Here is a 25981-nt window from a genome sequence, read left to right on the forward strand (position 1 = left end):
GTGGATGATAATTTGACATTTCGGTGTTGATTTGGAGTAGATTGTTTAACTGTTGCATACCAGGTGGTGAAATGCTTTGCCGAGTACCTGAACTATTTGACCGAGTGAATTCATGAAGAGTTCGATACGAGTTTGAGCGTTAATATTCTTGCGGAACAACAAAGGTCGGATATTTTAAAGATTCCTAATCGTACGTTTATTGCGACAATGTTCACGGGGAACACGTGTGGAGGCGAGTTCCGGGTGAAGTCTCCCCTTACCTGGCAACCATGGTGACTGTCCGCTGATCACTCTCACTCCGTCACAGCTACGAGCTGTAGGGACAGGATTCTCCACCTTGGCGCTGTTTTAATTCACAGCACCAAGAGCGGAGAGCCTCATCCTTGCAGTTCCCTCCTGTTGTGCCGCAGCATTTACCGCGTAACGAGGCAATGTTTTCATGAGCAGTGCGTTCCACTACACACCCACACGAACGAACCATGTGCAACAGTGTGCGTACATACAAACACGAACAAACACGCGGGTGCACATACACACACGAGCGCTTACTTGCATGCACGGACAAGTGGAGATGCACGCACGAGTGTGGTCACCACCTGGCTAGCTACACTAGTCACGTGATAACTAGTATACTAAACTATACACTACACTATACACTAGTATACACTACACTATACACTACACTACTATACACTACTGTACACTACACTATACACTACAGTACTATACACTACACTATACACTACACTACTATACACTACACTAAACACTACTATACACTACACTATACACTACAATATACACTAATATATACTACACTATACACTATACTACACTATACACTGCACTATACACTACTATACACTACACTCTACACTACACTATACACTACAATATATACTACTATTCACTACACTATACACTACACTATACACTACACTACTATACACTACACTATACACTACACTACTATACAGTACTCTACACTACACTATACACTACACTACAATATACACTACAATATGCACTACAATACACTACACTATACACTACTAAACACTACACTATACACTACACTATACACTACACTACTATACACTACAATAAACACTATTATACACTACACTATACAATACACTACTATACACTACACTATACACTACTATACAATACACTATTATACACTACACTACTATGCACTACACTATACACTACTATACACTACACTATACACTACCCTATACACTACTATACACTACACTATACACTACACTACTATACACTACACTATCTGGGGTAGTCAGATGTGCCTGTTGGATTTGAACTTTGAACCTCTGCAACAAATAGAGAATGCGCTACCATATTCCTGTTTCTTCCGGTAAAGTCACGTAGATAGAAAACAAAAAAGAAACAAAATAAAAGATAAAAAAAATGAAAAAATGTAATACAAATAACAAATAAAAATAATACATTTAAAAAAAATAATTGATGATAAGATGCCATGGGTCTACTGACTCAGATGACTGGCCAATGCACCGCCTTTGCCCTCCACTACACACACACAGTGTGTGTGTATGTACAGACACACACAGTGTGTACGTACACACACAGTGTATACACAATAATGTCCACGTTGTTGTTGCTGAGCTCACGCACCCAAGGGAGGGGGCAATGGAAAATGAAGCTAAATCAACTTAAACTCCATCCCCGCTCTGTGACGTCACCACTTAGCATGACCTCATCGGCATGAAGTGCCAGCGGGAGGTGTACCTCGCTAGTGACGTCATGTCACCAAGGTATTCACACTCCCCCAACCCCGTCCACAGCGCTCTTGAGCGTGACGTCACCTCCGCTTGGGTCACTGCCGATATCAACCCAGTGGCAATCCTTATTTGGGCAAAGCTACTCCCAGTGACTGGCGGTTCATTAACATAATGTGTCCGTTGAAGCCGTCGAGAGTTTATTGCGACGGGTTCAGCAGCCACGCCCCATCCCTCGACATATGGGCCAGGCTCATTTACATAATTTATTCAGTTACGGAGCTGCTCATGGGAGGGGCGTGTCTCTTACCCTGGAAGTGATGTCATGTTACCTGCTACCACGTGACGTCGCGAGGTAACAGGAGGCTGCCGATCCGCGCTTGCACTGAAATCCTAGGTGAGAAATTCTCATGGTGGTAGTGGTGGTGGTTGTTGTTTACCAAGGTAGAGCCTCTCTCTCCCTCTCGTAGGGATGTCAGTTGAGTAGCAGCGAGCATGGGAATCGATGTCCAGGTTGGAACTTTACAACGCGGGGCCTAGCCACGCAGGGCCTTGCCTCCTGCCCTCGCCTGATTGCATTCACTTTAATTATCTCGCTTAAGTTTAATTTGTCTTCACCCGGCTCGCTATTTTGTAACTTTGTTTTATTGTAAATATTCACGCAGTTTTTATTTTCTTTTGTTAGGCCAAGCCCGCTTGAGCTGCTATACCGCTCTTGTTATCAGAAGCGACCTGCCCACAACAACACAAGGTGGGGCTTTGTCAACGTGTGTGAATGTTTTGACTTAAAACTTTGGTGACTGCAGGAATTAATATTCTTGGTTCGTTCGGTGAAGTCACGTAGATAGAAAATAAAATAAAAATAACAGATAATAATTTTTCTTTTTTTAAATGAAGCAAAAAACCCCACAACGTTTCTATGGCAACATTAATGTTGAAGATGCGAGGGCTTACAGGAATATTTATGACATTTGCCCTCTCATTGCGTGCCATGACAGTGCTGTTTGCACAGTCACACATAGTCACTGTAAGATGTTTTTCTTGGTCGTGTTTTTGTTTTTTTGCTTGTTGTGGTTGCACCCGATTCAAGAGCCGAATGGCTCACGGGACTATAACCAAAATAAATCAAACTGAAAATAAAAAAAACTGAAACCGTGTGATGAATTTTGGGAAAGTTTTTCACTGCATCTCCAAATATATATAAAAGGCAAAGTTGTGATTGTGTGTGTTGTCTGTTCAAAATGTGTAGCGTACTTCCTGACATGCAACAAACTGGAAATTTGTCATGTGGGTACTTTCCAGACTGTACACCGTGCAAACATTATATAAATGCACTTTTGGTTTTTATTGGGGGGGGGAGCTCAATAATGTATAGATTTTTTGCACGGCAAGTGAGCTGTGACGTCAAATCTGTCACGTGACCCTCGCATGTGGAAGAGTAACGCATTGTAGTGTAGCGGTTAGCGTTGTCTGTGTGTTTGTGTCTGTGTGTGTCTGTGTGTGTGTGTCTGTGTGTGTGTGTCTGTGTGTGTGTGTGTCTGTGTGTGTCTGTGTGTGTGTGGAAGAGTAACGCATTGTAGTGTAGCGGTTAGCGCTACGCTACGCTACAAACCCGGCGACCCGAGTTCGATTCCCGCTCACGGCCACCACCGGCGACGATTATTTAAACCGCTTCTGGGCCTCCCCTACGTCGACTCAGCCTCAAACGAGTAACTGTTGTGGTGTGAACATCGCCACTGGGGAGACATAGGCGGCCGGACGTGGTGGATCAAAGTCCCGGGCGAAGCCGGGTAGTACAGCTAGTCGTGAATATATGAATGAATATAGACGTGTAAGTCACGTGTGACTGTATATAGTAATTCCTCCATGGCTGGATTCTGACGTGTAGATGGTGTGGATAATCTTATATTTCTGTCTGCAGCTGACGCTGGTCTGATGGAGCAAAGGCCCTCAGCACACCAGCGCGGTACTACAATTCAACAATGCGACCAGCGTGCATACAGCACGGATCGGACTGGAAATTTGACACAACACCAGAGAACTCACACAGGAGAGAAACCCTTCAAGTGCACTGTGTGTAACAAGGCATTTGCATGGCCATCAGTTCTTGAGGCCCACCAGAGAACACACACAGGAGAGAAACCCTTCAAGTGCACTGTGTGTGGGAAGGCATTTTCACAGTCATCTACTCTTAAAAAACACCAGAGAACACACACGGGAGAGAAACCCTTCAAGTGCACTGTGTGTGGGAAGACATTTTCAGATTCATCTGCTCTTAAAACACACCAGAGAACACACACGGGAGAGAAACCCTTCAGGTGCAGTGTGTGTGGGAAGACATTTTCAGATTCATCTACTCTTAAAAAACACCAGAGAACACACACGGGAGAGAAACCCTTTAGGTGCAGTGTGTGTGGGAAGGCATTTTCACAGTCATCTGCTCTTAAAACACACCAGAGAACACACACGGGAGAGAAACCTTTCAAGTGCAGTGTGTGTGGGAAGACATTTTCAGATTCATCTGCTCTTAAAACACACCAGAGTACACACACGGGAGAGAAACCCTTCAGGTGCAGTGTGTGTGGGAAGACATTTTCAGATTCATCTACTCTTAAAACACACCAGAGAACACACACGGGAGAGAAACCCTTTAGTTGCAGTGTGTGTGGGAAGGCATTTTCACAGTCATCTGCTCTTAAAACACACCAGAGAACACACACGGGAGAGAAACCTTTCAAGTGCAGTGTGTGTGGGAAGACATTTTCAGATTCATCTGCTCTTAAAACACACCAGAGTACACACACGGGAGAGAAACCCTTCAAGTGCAGTGTGTGCGGGAAGGCATTTGCACATTCATCAAATCTTCAAGTACACCAGAGAACACAGAAGCATCAGAAGATCCACAAGGAGCGGAGTCAGAGTCTGAAATCAGCTTGTGAAAGTCAAAGTGCCGCAATGAGCCCATCCCTCATGAAACACGAACCGGAAGAAAATCCCAGCTTGGACACTTGTAAAGGTATCGAGGTGAAATGTGAAGAGGTGATGGTGAAATGTGAAGAAGTGATGGTGAACAGTGAAGTAGTGATGGTGAAGAGCGAAGAAGTGATGGTGAAGAGCGAAGAAGTGATGGTGAAATGTGAAGAAGTGATGGTGAAGAGTGAAGAAGTGAAGGTGAAATGTGAAGAAGTGATGGTGAAGAGCGAAGAAGTGAAGGTAAAATGTGAAGATGAAGATTCAACTCCAAAATGGGACCTTCACATCGATGGAGGCAACGTGAAGCAGGAGGAGAATTCTGACTGTGAGGCAGAGCGAGGCAACTCCCAGCAGTTTGTGGAAGTGGAGGTGTGGGTGGACTTCTTCCGAGACAATACAAAGTCAAGTGGAGACCCGTTAGATGTGTAAGCTTGAGACGATGTCGCTCCAATAGATGCACCTTTGTCATAGGCCTTTAATGACAAGAATGTAATTAGTTGTAATGTGTGTTAGTGATTATATGCTATGTTAGTAATCCATTAATTAGTATGTGTTTCCCCTATAAGGAATTGTAATGTGCATTAATATTCTTAGCTTCCTCGGCAAAGCCACGCCGAAGGGAAACAACAAAACAACACACATAGATATTCTATTATTTTATTGCTTCCCCCCCAACGTGACTCCACCGAAAGAGCCAAGAACATGAATCACTGCAGTCACGAAAGCTTTAAATCAAAGTGTAATGTGTTTTATTTAATAATACGCTTCCAGGCCGCACTAAGCCTGTAGCTGTCAGAGCGATTAAAGTTATTCTTATTCCTCTCAATTTCAATGGATTCTCTAATTAGTCTTTGCCAGTAATAATTAGTTTTACACAACACTGCAACATTGTCAAAATCAATTGAGTGTCCTTGTTGACAAGCATGTTCTGCCACTGCCGACAGTTGTGTTTGAGATAATTTAATATTTCTCTGATGTTCTTTTAGTCTTACGCTGATGTTACATCCCGTCTGTCCAATGTAGCATCTGCCACATAAAAATCCGATATACACCTTCTGTTGATAATTTAGGTAATGCTTCTTTAGTGCAAGATACTAGTTTTTGAATTTTGTGTACTGTACCAAATCTTACTGTAATGTTTTGCTTTTGCAAAACACGGGCTAATTTGTCAGTTACTCCTGAGATATATGGAATTTTTATTGTTTTAACAATCTGGTCGCTTTCAGCAGTATTGCTTTGCGATCGTGATTTGGCATTCAGTGCTCTGTTAATTTGAGCATTATTGTAGCCATTCTGTCGTAGTGCGTCTTTAACGTGTTTAATCTCTCTCACTAGACTCTCACCATCTGACACTGTTTTAGCCCGATGTATGAGCGTCTTGATAAGAGAGGATTTCTGAGCTGGATGATGATGTGATTCTGCATTCAGATAGGCATCAGTGTGCGTTTGCTTTCTGTAAACGCTGTGTGTTATTTTACCGTTTAGGCCATGTCCAAGCAAAATATCTAGGAATGGGAGTGTGTTATTCACCTCCATTTCCATGGTGAACTGGATGGCCGGGTTTTGTGCATTGAGATGATTTAGAAAATCATTAAGTGTATCTTTACCATGTGGCCAGACAACCAAAGTGTCATCCACATATCTAAACCAAAAGGATGGTTTTAATGTGCTCGAGGCAAGTGCTCTTATTTCAAAGTTTTCCATGTACAAATTTGCTATAGCAGGGGATAAAGGAGAACCCATTGCTGCTCCTTCCTTTTGTTTAAAGAAATCCCCTCTCCATAAGAAGTAAGTGTTATTTAAACAATGGGCAGCAAGTTTCGGAATATCTTTTGGTAAACTGGTATTCTTTACTAGTGTATCAAGTAATTTAAGCGATTCGTCCACTGGAACCTTAGTGAATAGAGAAATCACATCAAAACTTACCAGAATATCATCAGGAGTAAGTTTAATATCTTTAATCACATTCACAAGATGTTCTGATTTTTTTATGAATGAAGATGTCCTACCGATGTAGGGCTGTATTTGTTTGGTTATATATTTTGCTAATTGATATGTGGAAGAGCCAATTGTACTGACTATGGGTCGTAATGGGATGCCGATTTTATGAATCTTTGGTAGCCCATAGAGTCTAGGTGGTTTTGAGGCCCTTGGCTTAATTTGGTATTGCTCATTTTTAGGGATTAATGAATTTGCAATTATTGCAGTGGTCTTACATTCTAAAGTATTAGTTGGATCTCGTTTAATTTTAATGAGGTACTTTCCTCTAGTAAATTTCTAATTTTATTATCGGCTCGTGACATCACTACAGTATTGCGGCCTTTATTAGCTGCTAGGATTTGGATTTCCTTGTTTACACGCAGCTCTATTAAGGCTTTTGCCTCGTTAGAGCTAATATTTACTTTTGGAACTTTGCTATTCTCAATTATTTTAGCAACCTCATGTCTAGTCATATCTGCCTCATTATGTGGAAGGAGTCTAACTGCTGATTCTACCTCAGTAATTATCTCATCCACTAGAATTGTGCGTGGGGTAATGGCAAAGTTAAGGCCTTTAGAAAGGACAGAGACCATGTCACCGGTTAATACAGTGTTAGTCAAGTTCAGTACGGTTTTGTTTTTTAAATTTTTGGTTTTTAGTAGGGATTTGTTTATTATGTAGTCTAGAAAATTTATTAATTGGGTTAGTTTTTGTTAGTTGAAACACATTATCAGCCGGTTGTTGTGTTATGTTATCGATTATATTCCAATAATGCATAGATACACTATTGCTTATATCTAAGTGTAACTGCTTTAGCGATTCCGAAATGTAAGATAATTTACTCCTATTGTGCTGTATTTTCTCTATTAATAATAATTCGCTAGCTTTGTGTAGTATTTGGTTAGCTTTAGAAGACTTTATGTGATGTGTTATTTTAACTGCGTTTGGTCGCGAAAGCCTACGTGTTAAACTGAATGAATACTTTTCTGATTGTGCATGTAACATTTTATCTGAGGGTCACACATTGAATATGTGATGTTAGGACAAAGTGTGTGTGTTTTGGAAGCAGCCTGTACAGAGAACTCGGGTGAAACCCGTTGTTCTTGTGATACAGGTCAAAGGGTACTTTTGTGTTTCACGAAGCGGCTGCCTCTGGAGCAACTCATCGTCTTTGAAATAGGTAGCACACTCGGATCATTCATCAGTCACAAGGCAAACCACTTAAAAGTTACACGTATAGGAGGAGGTACATTCTTTACAACACGAATTGTAGTTTTGTCTTACGTGTTGACGTAGATTTTGTCTAACTGGGACTAGAAGTGCTCCTTGCTGATTGACGTCTGGATGTTCGTACCTATTGAAGCAAACCCCACTGCTGTTGTTGAGACATTGTGCACCAATAAGGGTCCAACACATTGATGGCCTTCAGGCCAGGAAAGTCACAACATTTGCACACGAAGGACGCATTCACGCAAATACCCCATGCTCCGTTTTGAAGTTTTAAAATGAAACATCTTTGAATTGTGTTGTGTTTTGAATTAGATGATTTTATTTCTTCATTAAAAGCTTGTATCAATTTACATGTGGAAGACTTCATTGAAAAGGACATTTCGTGTGAATTTTCTCTCGTCATTAAATAGATGGCCTTGCCGGGGGTTCGGTTCAATGCGGACACAAACAGTGTACGCACAGTATACACACAGTGTGTGTATACACACAGTGTATACTGTGTTAAATCTCTCTCGTAATGTTGAGCGTAGGGGATCAAACCGGCCTGCAACCACAGCCACCTGGGGTGGTTTACTCTCCCCCCACCCCCCGGTTGTTGCAGCCTTTCCAGAATTCCTGCCTAAATTAAAACGTCGAGTTTAAATTTCGCTTTAAAGCTTTCGTGACTGCAAGGATTCATCTTCTTTGGTTCTTTCGGTAAGGTCACGTAGAATGAGAATAAAATAATAAAATAACACAATAAAATTATCACGACGTTTCGGCCACAACGCAAGCGCCCGTCTTCAGGTGAAAGGTGCAGACCTGTCGGGACAACAGAGCTTCAATGTCTGTCATCCCGTTAGGTCTGTACCTTTCACCTGAAGACGGCCGCTTGCGTTGTGGCCGAAACGTTGTGAGACTTTTATTGTGTTATTTTGTTGTCGAGTTTGCGTGCTAAGATTGGTCCACAGCCACACACCAAGATCCTACAGGGACGTCTCTCTCTTTAATGTGGAACACCGGAATGGAGTGAAATCACAGCTGACGCATCTGAAGGCATTCCTGTATTCCCCCGGGGAACGTTTCACCCCACACGTACGTGTGTGCGTATATACGTCTCTTTATAAAATGAGTGCAAACCTGCAAGGGAGGAAATATTAATATAATTACGTGTAAGTTGAAATGGATTTTTGTTGTTGTCAAGGACAATGTATGCCATTTGAGCCTCTGATGCAGCCGGACGTCATCAGTAAATGTCAAAGCAGCCAGACGAACTTCCCTCAACACGAGCAGCAGAGAGATTGTCAACACCGCTGGCGTTTCCCTTCGTACCCCAACTCCCATCGCTCGCCTCTTTTATTTTTACGCACAATTAAAGAGTCATTGCCTGAAACGCCGCCGACTGCATACACGTTTAAACATTTTGATTTAAAGCTTTCGTGACTGCAGTGATTCATATTCTTAGCTCTTTCGGTAAAGTCACATAGAAGGGAAACAATAAAATAATAAAATATATAAAATAATATATCTTCTTTGGTTCTTTCGGTAAAGTCACGTAGAACGAGAATAAAATAATAAATTAATAAAATAACGCAATAAAATTATCATATATTTTATTATTTTGTTTCCCTTCAACGTGACTTTTCCGAAAGAGCTAAGAATATATACGTTTAAACATTCTAAGGCCACGGTGTTGTTAAACGTTTTGCTGTCGTGGGTAATTATAACCGTCATCAGGTTGCGAGTTTGACATTTAAAATGTTTATTGCCGCATGAGCCGAGTGGAGCGGAGGCGCAGTGGTTAGCACACCGCCCAGGTTCGATTCACCGCCCACGGCGGCGCGCATCAGTGGCAATATTCGAACCGGTCCTGGACCGACCCACCTACCCTTCACTCCCCACACTTCACCAGCCCCCACTGGCCAGAGTGGTCAAATATGGTGAATCACCCCCCCACCACCACCATCACGACCGACAACAACGGCGTGCGGAAGGGGTGAAGTGACCGTGACCACCATCCAGCAGTGGGTCAATCAAGGACTGACTTCAATCTTTATTTAAAGATTTCGTGACTGCAGGAATCCATACGTAGTAGGTAGAATATAAAAAAAATATATTTTATTTTATACCTACGTATAAAATAAAATGTTCATTCGGTAAAGTCACGTAGTAGGTATAAAATAAAAAATATATTTTATTTTATACCTACGTATAAAATAAAATCTTCTTTCGGTAAAGTCACGTGGCTTTTCCGAAAGAACCAAAGCGTAAGGACTGACTTGGTCCTTACATTACGGAACACGTGACAAGCCACAGCAATGAGCATCACCCCCCCTGTCCCCCCCACCCCACACACACTTCCGCTCACACACATCACTTCCGCCCACGCCCCTCACTTTCACTTCCTGCCCACGCCCGTCACTTTCTGCCCACGCCTCACTTCCTGCCCACGCCTCACTTCCGCCCATTTACGTCACTTCCGTCCACGCCCGTCAACTTTCACTTCCTGCCCACGCCTCACTTCCGCCCATGCCTCACTTCCTGCCCACGCCTCACTTCCTGCCCACGCCTCACTTCCTGCCCACGCCTCACTTCCTGCCCACGCCCGTCACTTCCGCCCACGCCCCTTGGCTCTGCTGTTCGGTGGCTGAGCACGTGGGTGGGGTGGGGGTGGTGGTGGGGGTGGGGAGTTTCCCACAAGTCGACGAGAAGCGAGCGAGTGGCGAGCGGCACATCCGAAGGATGACTCCACTCCACAGTCGCCCGGGGCTCCGCACCGCCTCCACGCCCCCCCCCCCGAGGTAAGAGACGGGACGCGGCGAGGATGGAGCGGTGGGGACGCCCGCGCCGTTCCTGGCCGTGCCCCCCGGTGGTCGACTCGGCCTCGAGTGAGCTCCTCGTCGGGTGCGGCCCTGGCGCTTGGTCCGCCCTCCCGCCTCGTGCAACCTTTCCCCGGCCTTCGCGGCCCTGCTCGCCGGCAGCGCTTTGCCCCCGGCGGTCTTGCCGGAGGCTACCCGGGGGATCTTTGTCTTTGGGTACATCGAGCGTGACCTGAGACAGTGGGGGCCGAAGTTTGACTCCCTGCCGCGGTGAACGCGGCGAGCGGAGAGAGCCTCGTGGCGTGTACACAAATCGATTAAAAAGCACCAGTCGGAATTTCGATTTAAAGCTTTCGTGACTGCAAGGATTCATCTTCTTTGGTTCTTTCGGTAAAGTCACCAACACGTAGAATGAGAATAAAAATAATAAATTGATTAAATAAAATAACAATAAAATTCTCACGACGTTTCGGCCACAACACAAGCCGTTTCAATGCTAAATTCTATGCTAATTCCTTTGTCAAGGCACTCTGTTGCTTCTCACACAGCTTAAAGGTCGCGGTCTGAGCTTGGCTTTGTTTGCTCCAGCGCTGTCCTCCAGACAGTCTCGTCCCTTCACCTGATGAAGGCCACTTGTGTTGTGGCCGAAACGTCGTGAGAATTTTATTGTTATTTTATTTTATCAATTTATTATTTTATTCTCATTCTACGTGGTGACTTTACACAATACCTCCAGTCAAAATGTAAACAAAAAACATACTATGATAATATATAATGCATTGACCTTGAAACTGGTTGGTCCACACCAAGGGACGGCTTTCTTTCTAAGGGACAATGCCACATATATTATCATAGTATGTTTTTTGTTTGCATTTTGACTGCAGGTATTGTGGTTAATGCAGTAGACATGATTCCTTGTTAAAAGGTTTCAGTTTTGTTGCCAGAAAAAAAGGGGAAAAACCCTATTATTATTACAAATCGTGCGATTGATAAAGAGTTGGAGCCGTGATTGGAATACGTGATTGTAGCGTTTCGCCAAGGCGAAATGCCGAAGTCGCTCGCGACACTGCCCCAGGCTTGGGGCTTGAGTCCCCTGCTGATGTCTCTCTGTGCGGCAGGATGTGGCGATCCACTCTGCAGGCAACCTCGCATTCGCCACCAAACATTCCCCGTATCCCTCCCCCCACCTCGATGTCCCAAGATCCCCGTCCTCTCATCCCCCCCCCCACCACCACCACGATCCGATTGTGTCGAGAAGATTCCAGAAGAATGGATTATTTAATAAAGAATTAAAGCTTTCGTGACTGCATAAATTAGTTACTGTTTTTTTCGGTAAAGTCACGTATGTAGGAATACCATACCGTTATATTAAAATAAATCAATCACGACGTAAAGGTAACTTCCCCGTAGAAGTGTGTTAATAAAGAATTAAAGCTTCTGTGACTGCATAAATTACTCATTGGTTTTTTCGGTAAAGTCACGTATGTAGGAATACCATAACGTTATATTAAAACAAATAAATCACGACGTTTCCTCCTGCCCCGTCCTTTCTCTCTGGCCCCTCCCCCCACCTTCACTTCTTATGTAAGGCTTCCGTTTCATCCGACCTCACTTCTCTGTCCGTCCTTGCCTCTTGGTGTCTCTGTATTTCTGACTTGTACCTCGTATTTGTTCACTCTGTCTATGCTGGTATGTTCAATCCAGAGGTTGAACACGAAATTTAACACTCTTCTGAAATTCGTGGTCCGCCAGGTAAGTGTCTGTGTTGTTTACCTGACTGGTTGTGTATCACGTAATTTTCCTTAGGTTTGTTGAATTCTCGTCTCTCCTTGTTATATTTGCCTCCGTGATTCGTTTCTTATGCCTGATGAGGATCGCTTGTGTTGCGGTCGAAACATCGTGATTGATTTGTTTTAATATAATGTTATGGTATTCCTACACACGTGACTTTACCGAAAAAACACAATGAGTAATGTATCATTTGTCTCATTGTTTTATCCCCGTTGTCTGTGAACTCGCGTTTGAACTCTGCGGTTTTCCGTTCGTCTCGTTGCGCCCCCGCGCGGTCCGTCTCTTTGCCGAACAACAATTGTGGTGATCGCATCGGTGCCCATCGAATGGTCGGCGATGATACCGCCCCCCCCGCCTTGCTGATCTCGACGCGGCGGTCATCGTTGTCGTCAGCCACGCGGTCATCGTTGTCGTCAGCCACGCTCGATCCTTGGCGGAGATGAAGACCCTCCCGCCAACCCACGGCCGTCTCTCACCGGTCGCTGGTGACGACGCACCAGCGATGTAACGCGATGCACGGCATCTCCCGCCCGCCTGTGCTTAAACACAAAACGTGCGCGCTCCTCCCGCACCCCCCCCCCCTCGCAGATCGCATCGGGGCTACGCTAGCGATGACAATGACGACGATGACGACGACGACGACGTTGCTGCTGGTGGTGATGACGGGGGCGGCGGCGTCGGCAGACGTCTCGCCGATGCCTTCACCGTCCCAGCCGCCGTGCGGGCTGTGTCCCCCGGGCCACCACGTCTCGCTGCCGTGTTCCACCAAGGCCAGCGAGCAGCAGCAGCAACAGCTCCTCCTGGAGGACGCGTCCGACGTGGAGGCGCGTTGCACGCCGTGCCCACCGCGCCACTACACACAGTTCTGGAACTCCCTGGACCGGTGTCTCTACTGCGGCCCGCCGTGCAAGGAGGGCCAGCGGCTCGCGAAGGAGTGCAGCCCCACGCACGACCGCGTGTGCGAGTGCGAGCCGGGCACCTTCCTGACGCTGCCGCAGGAGTTCTGCGAGCGGCACAGCGGCTGCGCCGCCGGGCACGGCGTCGTCACCAAAGGCACGCGCGGGGTGGGGGGCGGGGCAGGGGGGGCGGGGAGGGGCTGGGCTACACCACGTGTGTCGTTGCCATTCGTCCGGCGATCGATTCGCTCGTGACCAAAGACGCCGCTCAATCGTCGCGTCCGATTTAATTAGTTGAATCGATGAGGGTTCGTTCCGCGTGGCCTCCCCCGTCAACAGATCCCTGCGGCGAAAAACGCACGAACGCCCAAACTCCCCGTTCATGCATTCTTTATTCATTGGCTAGAGGTTAAATCGTTCGCGCATTATTCCTGTTGGGCGCTGGAGATTGGAACAATCTCCTGCGCCCATCGGGACAGAGCTCCTTCGCGCGCAGCGCGAGATTTCTACCCCACTCAGAAAACAATTGGTTCCTACTTTCACTCCTTTGATGATCATTCATTTGTAAACGTATTTACTGTGCCCCGCCGGCCAGTGCTCGTCAAGTAGGGGGGAATCTTATCTCCACTCTCCTATCTCCCAGCTATCTCCCAGCGCCAATTTATGCCTATTCTTCTTTCGTTCTTTCGGTAAAGTCACGTAGAATGAGAATAAAATGATAAAATAACACAATAAAATTCTCACAACGTTTCGGCCACAACGCAAGTGGCCTTCAGGTGAAAAGAACAAACCTGTCGGGACGACAGAGCTACAATGAAGAAGGCCACTTATGTTGTGGCCGAAACGTCGCGAGAATTTTATTGTGTTATTTTATTATTTTATTCTCATTCTACGTGGTGACTTTACCGAAAGAACCAAAGAAGATGAATCCTTGCAGTCACGAAAGCTTTAAACCGAAATCTATGCCTATTCTCTTCTCATCTTTCTTTCTCTCTCTACGCATCTCTACATTTTGTCCCGCGTCTCTGCCTGCCCGTGCGCCCCCCCCCCCCCCCCCCCCCGTCTCGCGTCTCCGTTGTTCCGCAGGATCCCCGCGCGAAGACACGCGCTGCGCCCCGTGCCCTCGGGGATTCTTCTCCTCCGAGGCGTCGGCGGACGCCCCGTGCCGCCCGCACACAAACTGCTCCGGCCCGGGCTCCGTGGAGCTGCTGCCCGGGGCCTCCACGCACGACGCGCTCTGCTGGTCCTCCCACCGGCGGCGGGCGCCCGCGCGGAGTCGCGAGCGCAGGGACGCGGGGCTGGCAGGTGACCGCTCTCTCGCTCGCTTTTTTTTCCACACGGACGCGTCGTTTTAGCGACAACCGTAGATCGACGGCATCAAATTTTAATTTGAAGCTTTCGTGACGGCAGTGGATTCATATTCTTGGTTCTTTCGGTAAAGTCACCACGTAGAAGGGAAACGATAAAATAATAAAAATATAAAACAATAAAATTCTCACGACGTTTCGACCGTAACACAAGCAGTCATCATCAGGTGTGAAAAAAACAACGGTCGTGAGAATTGTATTGTTTTATATATATTTTATTATTTTATAGTTTCTCTTCAACGTGACTTTACCGAAAGAACCGGGTTGGACACGCGTTCGCAATCTGGTCCACGGTCACGTATTTATCCGTTTAAAAAGACTACTACAACCGCAGCGCATTTTGGATGTGTGTGTGCGTGTACGTCTTTGGGAAATTCTAACGTAATCGTGAAGAGGTCGCCGGTTCATTCTCCACGTTGCAGGAATAGAAAACGATAGGAACGTTCGCCACTTGAACGAGGCGCTAAATTCCACGCGATGGCGCGTGACCGACTGGTAGCACAGCGAGAGGTACGCCGACGCGGTCTTGCTGGCTATGGAAGCATTTTCTGAGTCCATACTCTTTGGTTCTATTCGGTAAAGTCACGTAGGTAAAAAATAAAACAAAAATCACGACGTTTCGGCCACAACACAAGCGGCCTTCATCAGGTGAAGGGACCGGGCTGTCTCGAGGACAGCGCTGGAGTGAAACACAGCCACGCTCAGACTGCGACCTTTAAGCTGAGTATGGATCCTTGCAGTCACGAATACTTTAAATCTAGAATTTTCTGAGTCGCCAACCAGGAACGGATCTCGGTCGCCTGACTGCAAGCTGGCACGACGCCCGCGCCTCCCAATTGGCGAACGAGCTGGCTCGTCCACCTTGCGAAAGGTGATCTCGGAACAACGTGCTTTACATCTCTCTCCCTTCCTTCCGCTGCAGAGCCTCCGCCGCCGTCGCCGTCGCCGCCACCTCGTCCGCCGCCCCGGCCGGAGGGCCCGTGCGACGCCGCGACCCTGCGGTTCGCGGGCGGCGTCCGCCGCCTGCTCCTGTCGTGCCTGGCCCGCCGCGGCGCAGGGAAGGCCGCCCACGTCCGGGAGCTGCTGCTCGTCGCCGTGGGCGACGCGGGGCGGCGGCGGCGTGGGCGCGGGAAGCAGGGGGGGAGGAGGCTAGAGAAGCACTTGAAGCTGCTGCTCCGGGTTTGCGCAAGGAGACCGCCCCGCCGGGAGGAGGGTCGGTGAGGATGCACGGTTCGCCGTTGCGGAGAAAGACCTGGTCGAACAAGACGGGGGTGGGGGGGCGGGGGAAGGGTCTTTTAAATGGTCGTGTTGTAGTAGTCACGAACCGAGCGTGAGGGCTCAGAAACATTGATATAGCAACCATTTAAATCAATGTTTCAGCTGCCCAGCCGTGATTATATTGGGTTCTTAAGTTCGGCGAGTTGACTGCGCAAAAATTGCCATCTTAAAGTTGTATTCTTAGCTCTTTCGGTAAAGTCACGTTGAAGGGAAACAATAAAATAATTAAACATATAACTTATTATTTTATTGTTTCCCTTCAACGTGACTTTACCGAAAGAGCTAAGAATATGAATTACTGCAGTCACGAAAGCTTTAAATCAAAATCTTAAAGTTGATTTGTCGAATAATTCTGGGTTTCAGAATTTAAAATGTTGGTTGGATCGCCATGCGCGTAGGGAAGCCGTGGCTCCTGGTGGTAGTTCCGCGTGACATGCTTCTGTGGGCCGTTGGGCAAACTGCAGAAACATTTTTGCGAAAGAGATGACAGTTTTATATAAGCTGTAGCCGGAGTCTTTCAAGCCCGTCGATTGAAGCCCTCTAAATTATCCAATATAGAACACTCATCGCATTAATTAAATTGACTGTAGAGGGTTAAATAATTACACGATGAGTGGTGATGATGAGGTATGATTAATTAAATTTCAATCCGTAAATTGAGACGTAGCTTGTAACAGAGGACACACATTAAGGTTATCGCATGCCACAAACTGCTTTGGGGACAACATAACAGTGACTAACTTTAATAAGCCCACATTATTAACAAACGCTTCCTCACGACTGAAACCTTTAATCGCTGAACATTTCAGACAGTTTGCCCTGCTATAAGGTGCAGAAGAGTACGGCGTAGTTACGAACAGCGACCACTGTGACAGCTAAAATGTTACAAAAATCCCTGATTTGAAGAAGGTTCATCGATAAACACATTCCTGCGGAGGGAGCTGGTAGGAACGTTGGGTTGCTCGGTCAATGGCCAGGGTCAACGGCGGCACCACCACATGGTGTATTCCACAAATAGGTCCGACTGTGAGGGCGGGCACAAGCCGGTGTGAGTAGGTAAAACGTTGAGTTTTATAAGGGCACCACGTGGTGACCAGCCCCTCCCCACCCAGTCCCACCCCTCCCACCCCCCACCCAGCCCCATCCTCCCCACCCAGCCGCTCCCCACCCAGCCCCTCCCCACCCTCCCCTCCCCACCCAGACCCTCCCTCCCCATCCAGCCCCTCCCCTCCCATTTTTGGATGCACGACGGACGGACACAATAATCCCCTGTGGGCTGGTAGTGTAATAACCAGGAGGTTCCTACCAGTACAAGCATTTGTGTTTCACGTGAAGAGAGAATGGAAATATATTTCAGCAGTATTCACAATCTCTCCTACAAGCAGGGCTCTCAACGTTTCCCTAGAACGCGTGCTGGCTTGGGAGTGAGGAATTATTAGCAGGAGGCACTGCACCCAGAGAGTGTGAGATACACCCATCGTAAGAGTCCATGTTGTTGTGTAGGCCAATCAGCTTAAAGGGCAATGCATACATTACCGAAGTATATTTGTTTGAGCGGTTTACCGCAAGTATGTGTGGTTAATGCAGACTGGATGCCTTGTAACAGGGGTCCATTTGGTGTTTGAACATCTTAACACCTGCCGCCTTATTGCCAGTAAGGGTAAATCCTTCTTTTTGTATTATTCCACCGCTGTGTTTATTGCACCAAATATCCTTACAATCAATCCAATGAGGGCTTTATACAAGAACAATAAGGATACACGAGGATATGGCTCGTCAAAGATCCCAGAAGAGTGTTGATGTAAACACAAAATAACAAAAAAATATTTCGTTGGTGAGATTTCTCGAGAAACATTTCTGAAGCGGAGCGTAATGTACCTCTAAGTACTGGGGGACTGGTTAACGCAGTCCCTCCACATGTTTGTTGACAGCACAGTATTTTTATAGTTGCGTGTGCACACGCGTCACATGACGTGTGACGTGCATCACATGACGTGTGCACACGCATCACATGACGTGTGCGTGCGCGTCACATGACGTGTGCACACACGTCACATGACGTGTGCACGCGCACGACTTTTTTTGGAATGTTCAATGTGTTTCTGTAATTGTCACGGATGGTTACGTGTCGACTGTTGAAACCTATGAATAAAAGTTGCACGAAATGGATGCGCGTTCAAAATTCCTCGCCAATTCGGAGCGGATCCGAAATCCGCAAATACGTCGTCAGCTACGATCTGTCGTTTTCCGGCTGAATACCTCCCTTCAATCGTGGCTGCGGTGGCAAAAAAGCCACCGAGCTTTTTCTGCCCGTGAGCTGTGATCTTACCGCCCCGTCTGCGTTCATCGGTTATCGCCCCCTTATCGCCGTGCCGCCCTGGCCAAACTCACCAGGACGCCTCCACGGTAATATGATATTGTCTTGAGAGGAGTTACGGTCGTCCTGAAGCCAACTCTACCATAGCGAGAGAGAGGAGGCAGTGTGCGTAGAGTTGTGGTGGGCCCTCGAAAGTTCACCGCGACAAGTCAGGGGCCCCGATGCTGATGGGAAGATCGCCAGTTGGGGTAGACACGTGGCCGCGCCTCACCACGTGATTCCCCCGCGCGTGACCTCTTGACCTGCACGACCTAATCTCTAAGGCTACGCGAGCACCCCGCACCCTTCCCGTGCGCTTACAAGAACAGAACCCACACCCCCCAGTAGCCCCCCCCCCCAGCCTTAACAGCGTGTTAGGGCAAATACTAATAGGAGTTCACTGAAGACAGAGCCGGATTAAGATTGTGTAAGCCCCCTGGGCTACAGGTACCGTGAGGCCCCCCGGTAAAAATGTTCAAAAGGAACACAAAGTTAAAGAAAAATAAAAAGTATTTTTTTTTACAAGGCTAACGACGAATAAAATTCGGCATGCGCAACTGAAATCACTTTTCACTTCGTCTCTGGAGGCGCTTCAGCTGGACGAGGCCCCTGGGCTGCAGCCCCTGAAGCCCCCCCCCCCACGCCCGAATCCGGCCCCGATGTTGGTGGATGAGTGAGCGAGTGAGGACGAGTGAGTGAGAGAGAGTGAGAGAGGGGAGTGTGAGTGAGGACGAGTGAGTGATGTAAGCGCTATCGGTTCATCCGGCGGTTGTTTATTTTAGCGTTTCGGACGAATCGCGCGGCGGCAAACGTGCGATCGGGGCGACAAGCTCGTACGCGCGGAACGTTGCAAATTACGCGGCTGTGGAAACTTTAGCTGACGTGGAAATAAGTCGATAATCCTTCGACGCGCCCGCACGCACAAAACCAGAGCGCCGCGCAAATTCGAGAATGGTGTTGAAACCGCGTCAACGATTGGGGGAAAACAATAGATCTCGAGGCTCACTCAAATAACAAATATTAAGGAACGCGACCCTAAATAACAAACCGTGAGGCGGCGTGGCGCGCTCGCGAGTCCCGACGTACCGCGGCGACGGTGCCGAAGCAGACGAGCAAAAAAATTCTAGATTTGAAGATTTAGTGACCGCGAGGATCCACACACTCTTTGGTTCTATTCGGTAAAGTCACGCAGGTAAAAAAAATAATAATAAAAAATCACCACGTTTCGGCCACAACACAAGCGGCCTTCATCAGGTGACTTCTTGTCCCGTTGTCTGTTAAAAGCTCTAACAGATAGGTGAAAACCCTCCCCGTAGAGGCTATCAATTCTAGATTGGAAGCTTTCGTTGACCGCGAGGATCCACGCTCTTTGGTTCTATTCGGTAAAGTCACGCGGGTAAAAAAAATGAAACAATAAAAAATCACGACGTTTCGGCCACAGCACAAGTGGGCGTCAAAGGTCTCGCCACAGAGCCCACGCCACTGGGTGGCGGGCCAAGGAGCTCGGGGAACGAGCGGCGAGGGTCGTCGAGCATTCCGGCAAACTCGTAGCCACGTACCCGGCGGGTAACGGGGGCGGTTCCGTGTACACAACGCGTGTGCACGTGGCATCGTGACGTGTACACAACGCGTGTGCACGTGGCATCGTGACGTGTGTGCACGTGGCATCGTGACGTGTACACGTGGCATCGTGACGTGTACACAACGTGTGCACGTGGCATCGTGACGTGTGCACGTGGCATCGTGACGTGTGCACGTGGCATCGTGACGTGTGCACGTGGCATCGTGCCGTGTGCACGTGGCATCGTGACGTGTACACAACGTGTGCACGTGGCATCGTGACGTGTGCACGTGGCATCGTAACGTGTACACGTGGCATCGTGACGTGTACACGTGGCATCGTGACGTGTGCACGTGGCATCGTGACATGTACATAACGTGTGTGCACGTGGCATCGTGACGTGTGCACGTGGCATCGTGACGTGTACACAACGTGTGCACGTGGCATCGTGACGTGTGCACGTGGCATCGTGACGTGTGCACAAAGTAAAGGATTGGCGACCCTGTTGCCGGCGGTTTGGTGACGATGTTTCTCGCGTTGCTTAACGGAGATCGAGAAAGTTATGATTTAAAGCTTTCGTGACTGCGGCGATTCATATTCTTGGTTCTTTCGGTGAAGTCACCACGTTGAAGGGAATATATAATAAATTATGCATTTTATTGTTTTATATATATTTTATTATTTTATTGTTTCCCTTCAACGTGACTTTACCGAAAGAACCAAGAATATGAATATACATTTTGATTTAAAGCTTTCTTGACTGCAGCTAAATTCAGCTGACATAGCAAAGGGTGTTGAAAACAATCCTAATTGTGTTATGCATAAATTAATGTTCAATCGCAACTTAGAGGTGTGAATCCAGGCTCAGATGTCCTTAAATGCTGGGATGAACAGTTCCGACTTCAGCTGCATGTGTGTGCTGTGTTCACCTCCTGTTTCCATTCTTATAAAGAGTTCCAGAGGAAAACAAAAGTAATCTATTGTTACGCTATAACCTCCGTATTCAACAGAGTTAATAGACGTTACTGCAAACACAAACTGTACAATGTCACTGGGTAAACAGGTGGTGGCGTGTCTAGAATCACGCCTGGCCACCTTCATCTGCTTGGCATGAATGCTTCCTCACTCCACCAAGTAATGAATTGAGGATCAACGAACATAGCTGAGGCTAACTGGAGTTTGCGTGTCTCTCTCCGTGGTGAGATGTTAACTACCTCACCTGGTATACAGGAAGTCGTGGGTTCGATCCCGACCCTGACGCCTGCTGTATATTTGGAGTTTGCGAGTCTCTCCGCTGAGTGTCTTTGACCGATAGACATTGACACACGTATTCTTGTTTCTTTCGGTAAAGTTACGTAGATAGAAACTAACAATAACTGATAATACAATTACATTAAATAAAGACCACTTGTGTTGCGATCAAAACGACGTGAGTTTTTTGCTTTATTTGGAATTATTCATTTATTTTATTATTTTTATTTAATTTTCTATCTACGTGACTTTACCGAAAGAACCAAGAATATTAATTCCTGCAGTCACCAAAGTTTTAAGTCAAAACATTCACACACGTTGACAAAGCCTCACCTTGTGTTGTTGTGAGCAGGTCGCTTCTGATAACAAGAGCGGTATAGCAGCTCAAGCGGGCTTGGCCTGGTAACAAAAGAAAATAAAAACTGTGTGAATATTTACAATAAAACAAAGTTACAAAGTGGCGAGCCGGGTGAAGACAAATTAAACTTAAGCGAGATAATTAAAGTGAACGCAATCAGGCGAGGGCAGGAGGCAAGGCCCCGCGTGGCTAGGCCCCGCGTTGTAAAGTTCCAACCTGGACGTCGATTCCCATGCTCGCTGCTACTCAACTGACATCCCTACGAGAGAGGCTCTACCTTGGTAAACAACAACCACAACAACAACCACCACTACCACCAGCATGAGAATTTCTCACCTCGGATTTCAGTGTAAGCGCAGATCGGCAGCCTCCTGTTACCTCGCGACATCACGCGTGTAAGCAGGTAACATGACGTCACTTCCGCGGTAAGGGACACGCCCCTCCCACAATGAGCCGCACTGTAACTGAATAAATTATGTTAATGAACCCGGCCCATATGTCGAGTGATGGGGCGTGGCTGCTGAACCCGTCGCAATAAACACTCGACGGCTTCAAATACATTATGTTAATGAACCGCCAGTCACTCGGCGTAGCTTTGCCCAAATAAGGATTGCCACTGGATTGATATCGGCAGTGACCCAAGCGGAGGTGACGTCACGCTCAAGAGCGCCGTGGACGGGGTTGGGGAAGTGTGAATACCTTGGTGACATGACGTCACTAGCGAGGTACACCTCCAGCTGGCACTTCATGCCGATGAGGTCATGGGGATGGAGTTTAAGTTGATTTAGATTAATTTTCCATTGCCCCCTCCCTTGAGTGCGTGAACTCAGCAACAACAACGTGGACATTATTGTGTATACGTACACACTGTGTACACTTTGAGGCCACGTGAAGCGTCAAAGGCTCGCTGGAAGGAGGAAGTCGCGTGACAGTCTCAGCAGTTGCGATGGGTTAACTGACGGATGGCTATCGATTAGAAATCACATATCCCCGAGTCTCACCTGAGTGGCACCGCCTCACGCTGTTGTGGATCCCCACGTGGCTCGGAGCCTCAAAAGCTCCGTGACTCCTGGGTGGTGATACAAAGACAAAGATCCCCCGTGTAGCCTTAACAGACTGTTGGGGCAAGTGTTGTTAGCAAGTAGCAGCACCACCTATGAAGGCCGGAACGGTACACGAGGGGGTGGGTGGCCAGCACCGTGCCCGACCGCCTTTGTCTCCCCAGTAATGATATTTACACACCGCACCGGGTACTCATTTGAGGCTGACTCGACCTAGGGGAGGCCCAGAACCGGTTCAAATAATCGTCACTGGGTGTTGGCTGTGAGCGGGAATCAAACTCGGGTCGTTATGTTCGTAGAGCAGCGTAGCGCTAACCGCTAGACTACCGCCACACACGTTACACACACACACAGCACACACACACGGTGCACACACAGTACACACAGTACACACACACAGTACACACACGCACAGTACACACACACGCACAGTACACACACATGCACGGTACACACAGACACAAAGTACACACACACGGTGCACACACGCACAGTACACACGCACACACAAACTCACAGTACACACACACGCACAGTACACACACACAATACACACGCACGACACACACGCACGGTACACACGCGCGGCACGCCCACACTCCTTCAGTCACGTGACTAAGGTTGACGCCCCGCCACCGTCTCCCGAGGTGACCTCTTGGCTCTCTCGTCTCTCCTCGACACGTAGATTCATTTCTTACTCTTACCTAGAAACGTCATTGTCTGTCTCTGTGGACGAAACTTGCGAGGAATTGTACTCACAAACTGTGGGGTTTACGTTTCAAATAAAGTGCCCAGATACCACGCGATAAGCCCCGTGGTGAGCCAGTGCTATTCGTATTTCTAATCCGTCAACATGAAAGTAGTTAAATTAACAATTTATTACCAATCTCCATATATATCAAAGGCAAGTTGTGAATGTGTGTCTGTTCAAAATGTTTAGCGTACTTGTCGATACGCACCAAGCTTGAAATTTGCCATGTGGGTAATTTCCAGACTGTACACCATGCAAACATAAAAATACACTTTTGTATATATTTTTTTTTGGGGGGGGCCCAAATAATGGATAAGCATGAAAACACCACGATACATAGGACTTACTTTGATTAGAATCTTGGAATTGATTGTGTACATGTTGAAATTGGTCAATTTGCATTTTGAGCATACCGCTGTTTTAATAAATGTTCATGATTCTGAGAATATAACTGTAATTCTGAGCATCATAATGACCATATTGGAATTGTCATCATGAATGGGAGTTCAATTATTTTTTATAATAGGAATGCGGTTTTGAGCATGACTATTGATATTTCAGACTCATTTATGACAATAGATTCACGATTAAATTGCGATTTTGTTTTGCTCATCAATCAGGATACTGTTAATGATGCGCATGCCCATAAATTGTTGAAATGACTAGAAATGCAAGTTGTGTATACTCTCCAACCCCATTCCTCTACCTACCCATTCCCTTGACGGGCTCCGTGCCCACTTAAACCCATGGCGGTGATGATTCCACCTCTCGCTGTAACAATCAAAGCACCTCCAACTTCTGAATGCAAAGGTGCTGGGTTGGTGCAACGCCAAAACACATCGTCAACGCCGCTCCCAAGCCCGCCCTACGTTAGTTAAAGCGTTATGATCAACAAAATAAAAAGTATAATGGTGCGGCGACTGGAGATGTCACTGTGTGTGGTGCCGGGCCTGCGAGGCCACGGCGGGATGGACACTGTCGTGGGTACACCCCGGACACACGTGGTGTAGCACAGCCCTAGTGGGGGGCTCGGGTGAGCGCTGGTTAAGCGCCGTGGCTCCCGTTGAGAGAGCGAGAGAGCGTCAGCCCAGCCAGGGTTACGTTGGGGGCGTGGTACCTCTGGCTGACCTGGGGACGCGTGACCGGATTATACTGGAGGGGGGCCACCGGCGGAGGGGGGCCAATGGGTGGTCACGTGGTCCGGGAAGAACTCTCGAGAGCTTTCAGGCAAGGGCGAGAGAGTTCTAGAAGGTGGGCGGGGCAAGAGGCGGAGCCAGCCCCATATAAGGGGGGGGGGCCCTGGGAGGGGCTCGGGGCCCTTACTGTTGGAGAGGCAGCAGATCCACGTCAAGCTTGAAGAAGCCTCCAGCCACGTGGTCCGGGACCCAGCTTTTGGTCCGGACCGGGATAGTGGAGCCGTGTCTAGTTCTGCCGTAGCGTGGTTAGTTGGGTGGTCACCACCCCAGAGTTTGTTGTGTCAATAGCCCTAGAGTGTGTTGTGTTAATAGCCTGGAGTGTGTTGTGTTAATAGCCTGTAGTGTATTGTGTTAATAGCCCTGTAGTGTGTTGTGTTAATAGCCCTGTAGTGTGTTGTGTTAATAGCCTGGTGTTGTGTTAATAGCCCTGGAGTGTTTGTGTTAATAGCCTGGAATATGTTGTGTTAATAGCCTGTAGTGTGTTGTGTTAATTGCCTGGAGTGTGTTGTGTTACTAGCCTGGAGTGTGTTGTCTTAATAGCCTGGAGTGTGTTGTGTTAATAGCCTGGAGTGTGTTGTGTTAATAGCCTGGAGTGTGTTATGTAAATAGCCTGGAGTGTGTTGTGTTAATAGCCCTGGAGTGTGTTGTGTTAATAGCCCTGGAGTGTGTTGTGTTAATAGCCTGGAGTGTGTTGTGTTAATAGCCTGGAGTGTGTTGTGTTAATAGCCTGGAGTATGTTGTGTTAATAGCCTGGAGTGTGTTGTGTTAATAGCCTGGAGTGTGTTGTGTTATTAGCCTGGAGTGTGTTGTGTAAATAGCCTGGAGTGTGTTGTGTTAATAGCCTGGAGTGTGTTGTGTTAATAGCCTGGAGCTTGTTGTGTTAATAGCCTGGAGTATCTTGTGTAAATAGCCTGGAGTGTGTTGTGTTAATAGCCTGGAGTGTGTTGTGTTAATAGCCTGGAGTATGTTGTGTTAATAGCCTGGAGTATGTTGTGTTAATACTTGGAGTATGTTGTGTTAATAGCCTGGAGTGTGTTGTGTTAATAGCCTGGAGCTTGTTGTGTTAATAGCCTGGAGTGTGTTGTGTTAATAGCCCTGGAGTGTGTTGTGTTAATAGCCTGGAGTGTGTTGTGTTAATAGCCTGGAGTGTGTTGTGTTAATAGCCTGGAGTGTGTTGTGTTAATAGCTTGGAGTGTGTTGTGTTAATAGTTAATAATCGTGTTGCTCCTAAGATGTCTGCGACTCAGTTACACCCCACCTGCTGGTTATACACAACAACAACCGCCATTCGCCACAAGTGTCAGTGACGTCACCACGGCGCTTGTGCCAGGCTAAGTGCACGTTAAGGCAGCATGAAGTATTGAACGCCCGTCA

At 47.3% G+C, this 25981-nt stretch overlaps 1 protein-coding gene and 1 long non-coding RNA gene across 2 annotated transcripts; both read left to right on the plus strand.

The window, feature by feature from the left end:
- Window positions 1–10590: 10590 nt before the first annotated feature.
- LOC142911266 (tumor necrosis factor receptor superfamily member 11B-like) lies at window positions 10591–14037 on the plus strand. The gene is made up of 3 exons (XM_076060310.1): window positions 10591–10723; window positions 13121–13585; window positions 14024–14037. Exons 2-3 carry the CDS (start codon window positions 13144–13146, stop codon window positions 14035–14037), a joined length of 456 nt encoding a protein of 151 aa, XP_075916425.1. The 5' UTR covers window positions 10591–10723; window positions 13121–13143.
- A 481-nt stretch (window positions 14038–14518) lies between these two features.
- LOC142911265 (uncharacterized) lies at window positions 14519–18242 on the plus strand. Its single transcript, XR_012933378.1, has 2 exons — window positions 14519–14733; window positions 15718–18242. It is a non-coding gene; the product is annotated as an uncharacterized LOC142911265 (long non-coding RNA).
- Window positions 18243–25981: the final 7739 nt, after the last annotated feature.

The sequence above is a fragment of the Petromyzon marinus genome, unplaced genomic scaffold, assembly GCF_048934315.1.
Source record: "Petromyzon marinus isolate PM22_M1 ecotype Great Lakes invasive population unplaced genomic scaffold, UKy_Petmar_22M1.pri1.0 PM_G_Scaffold_176, whole genome shotgun sequence".
In the NCBI taxonomy this organism is placed as follows: Eukaryota; Metazoa; Chordata; class Hyperoartia; order Petromyzontiformes; family Petromyzontidae; genus Petromyzon; species Petromyzon marinus.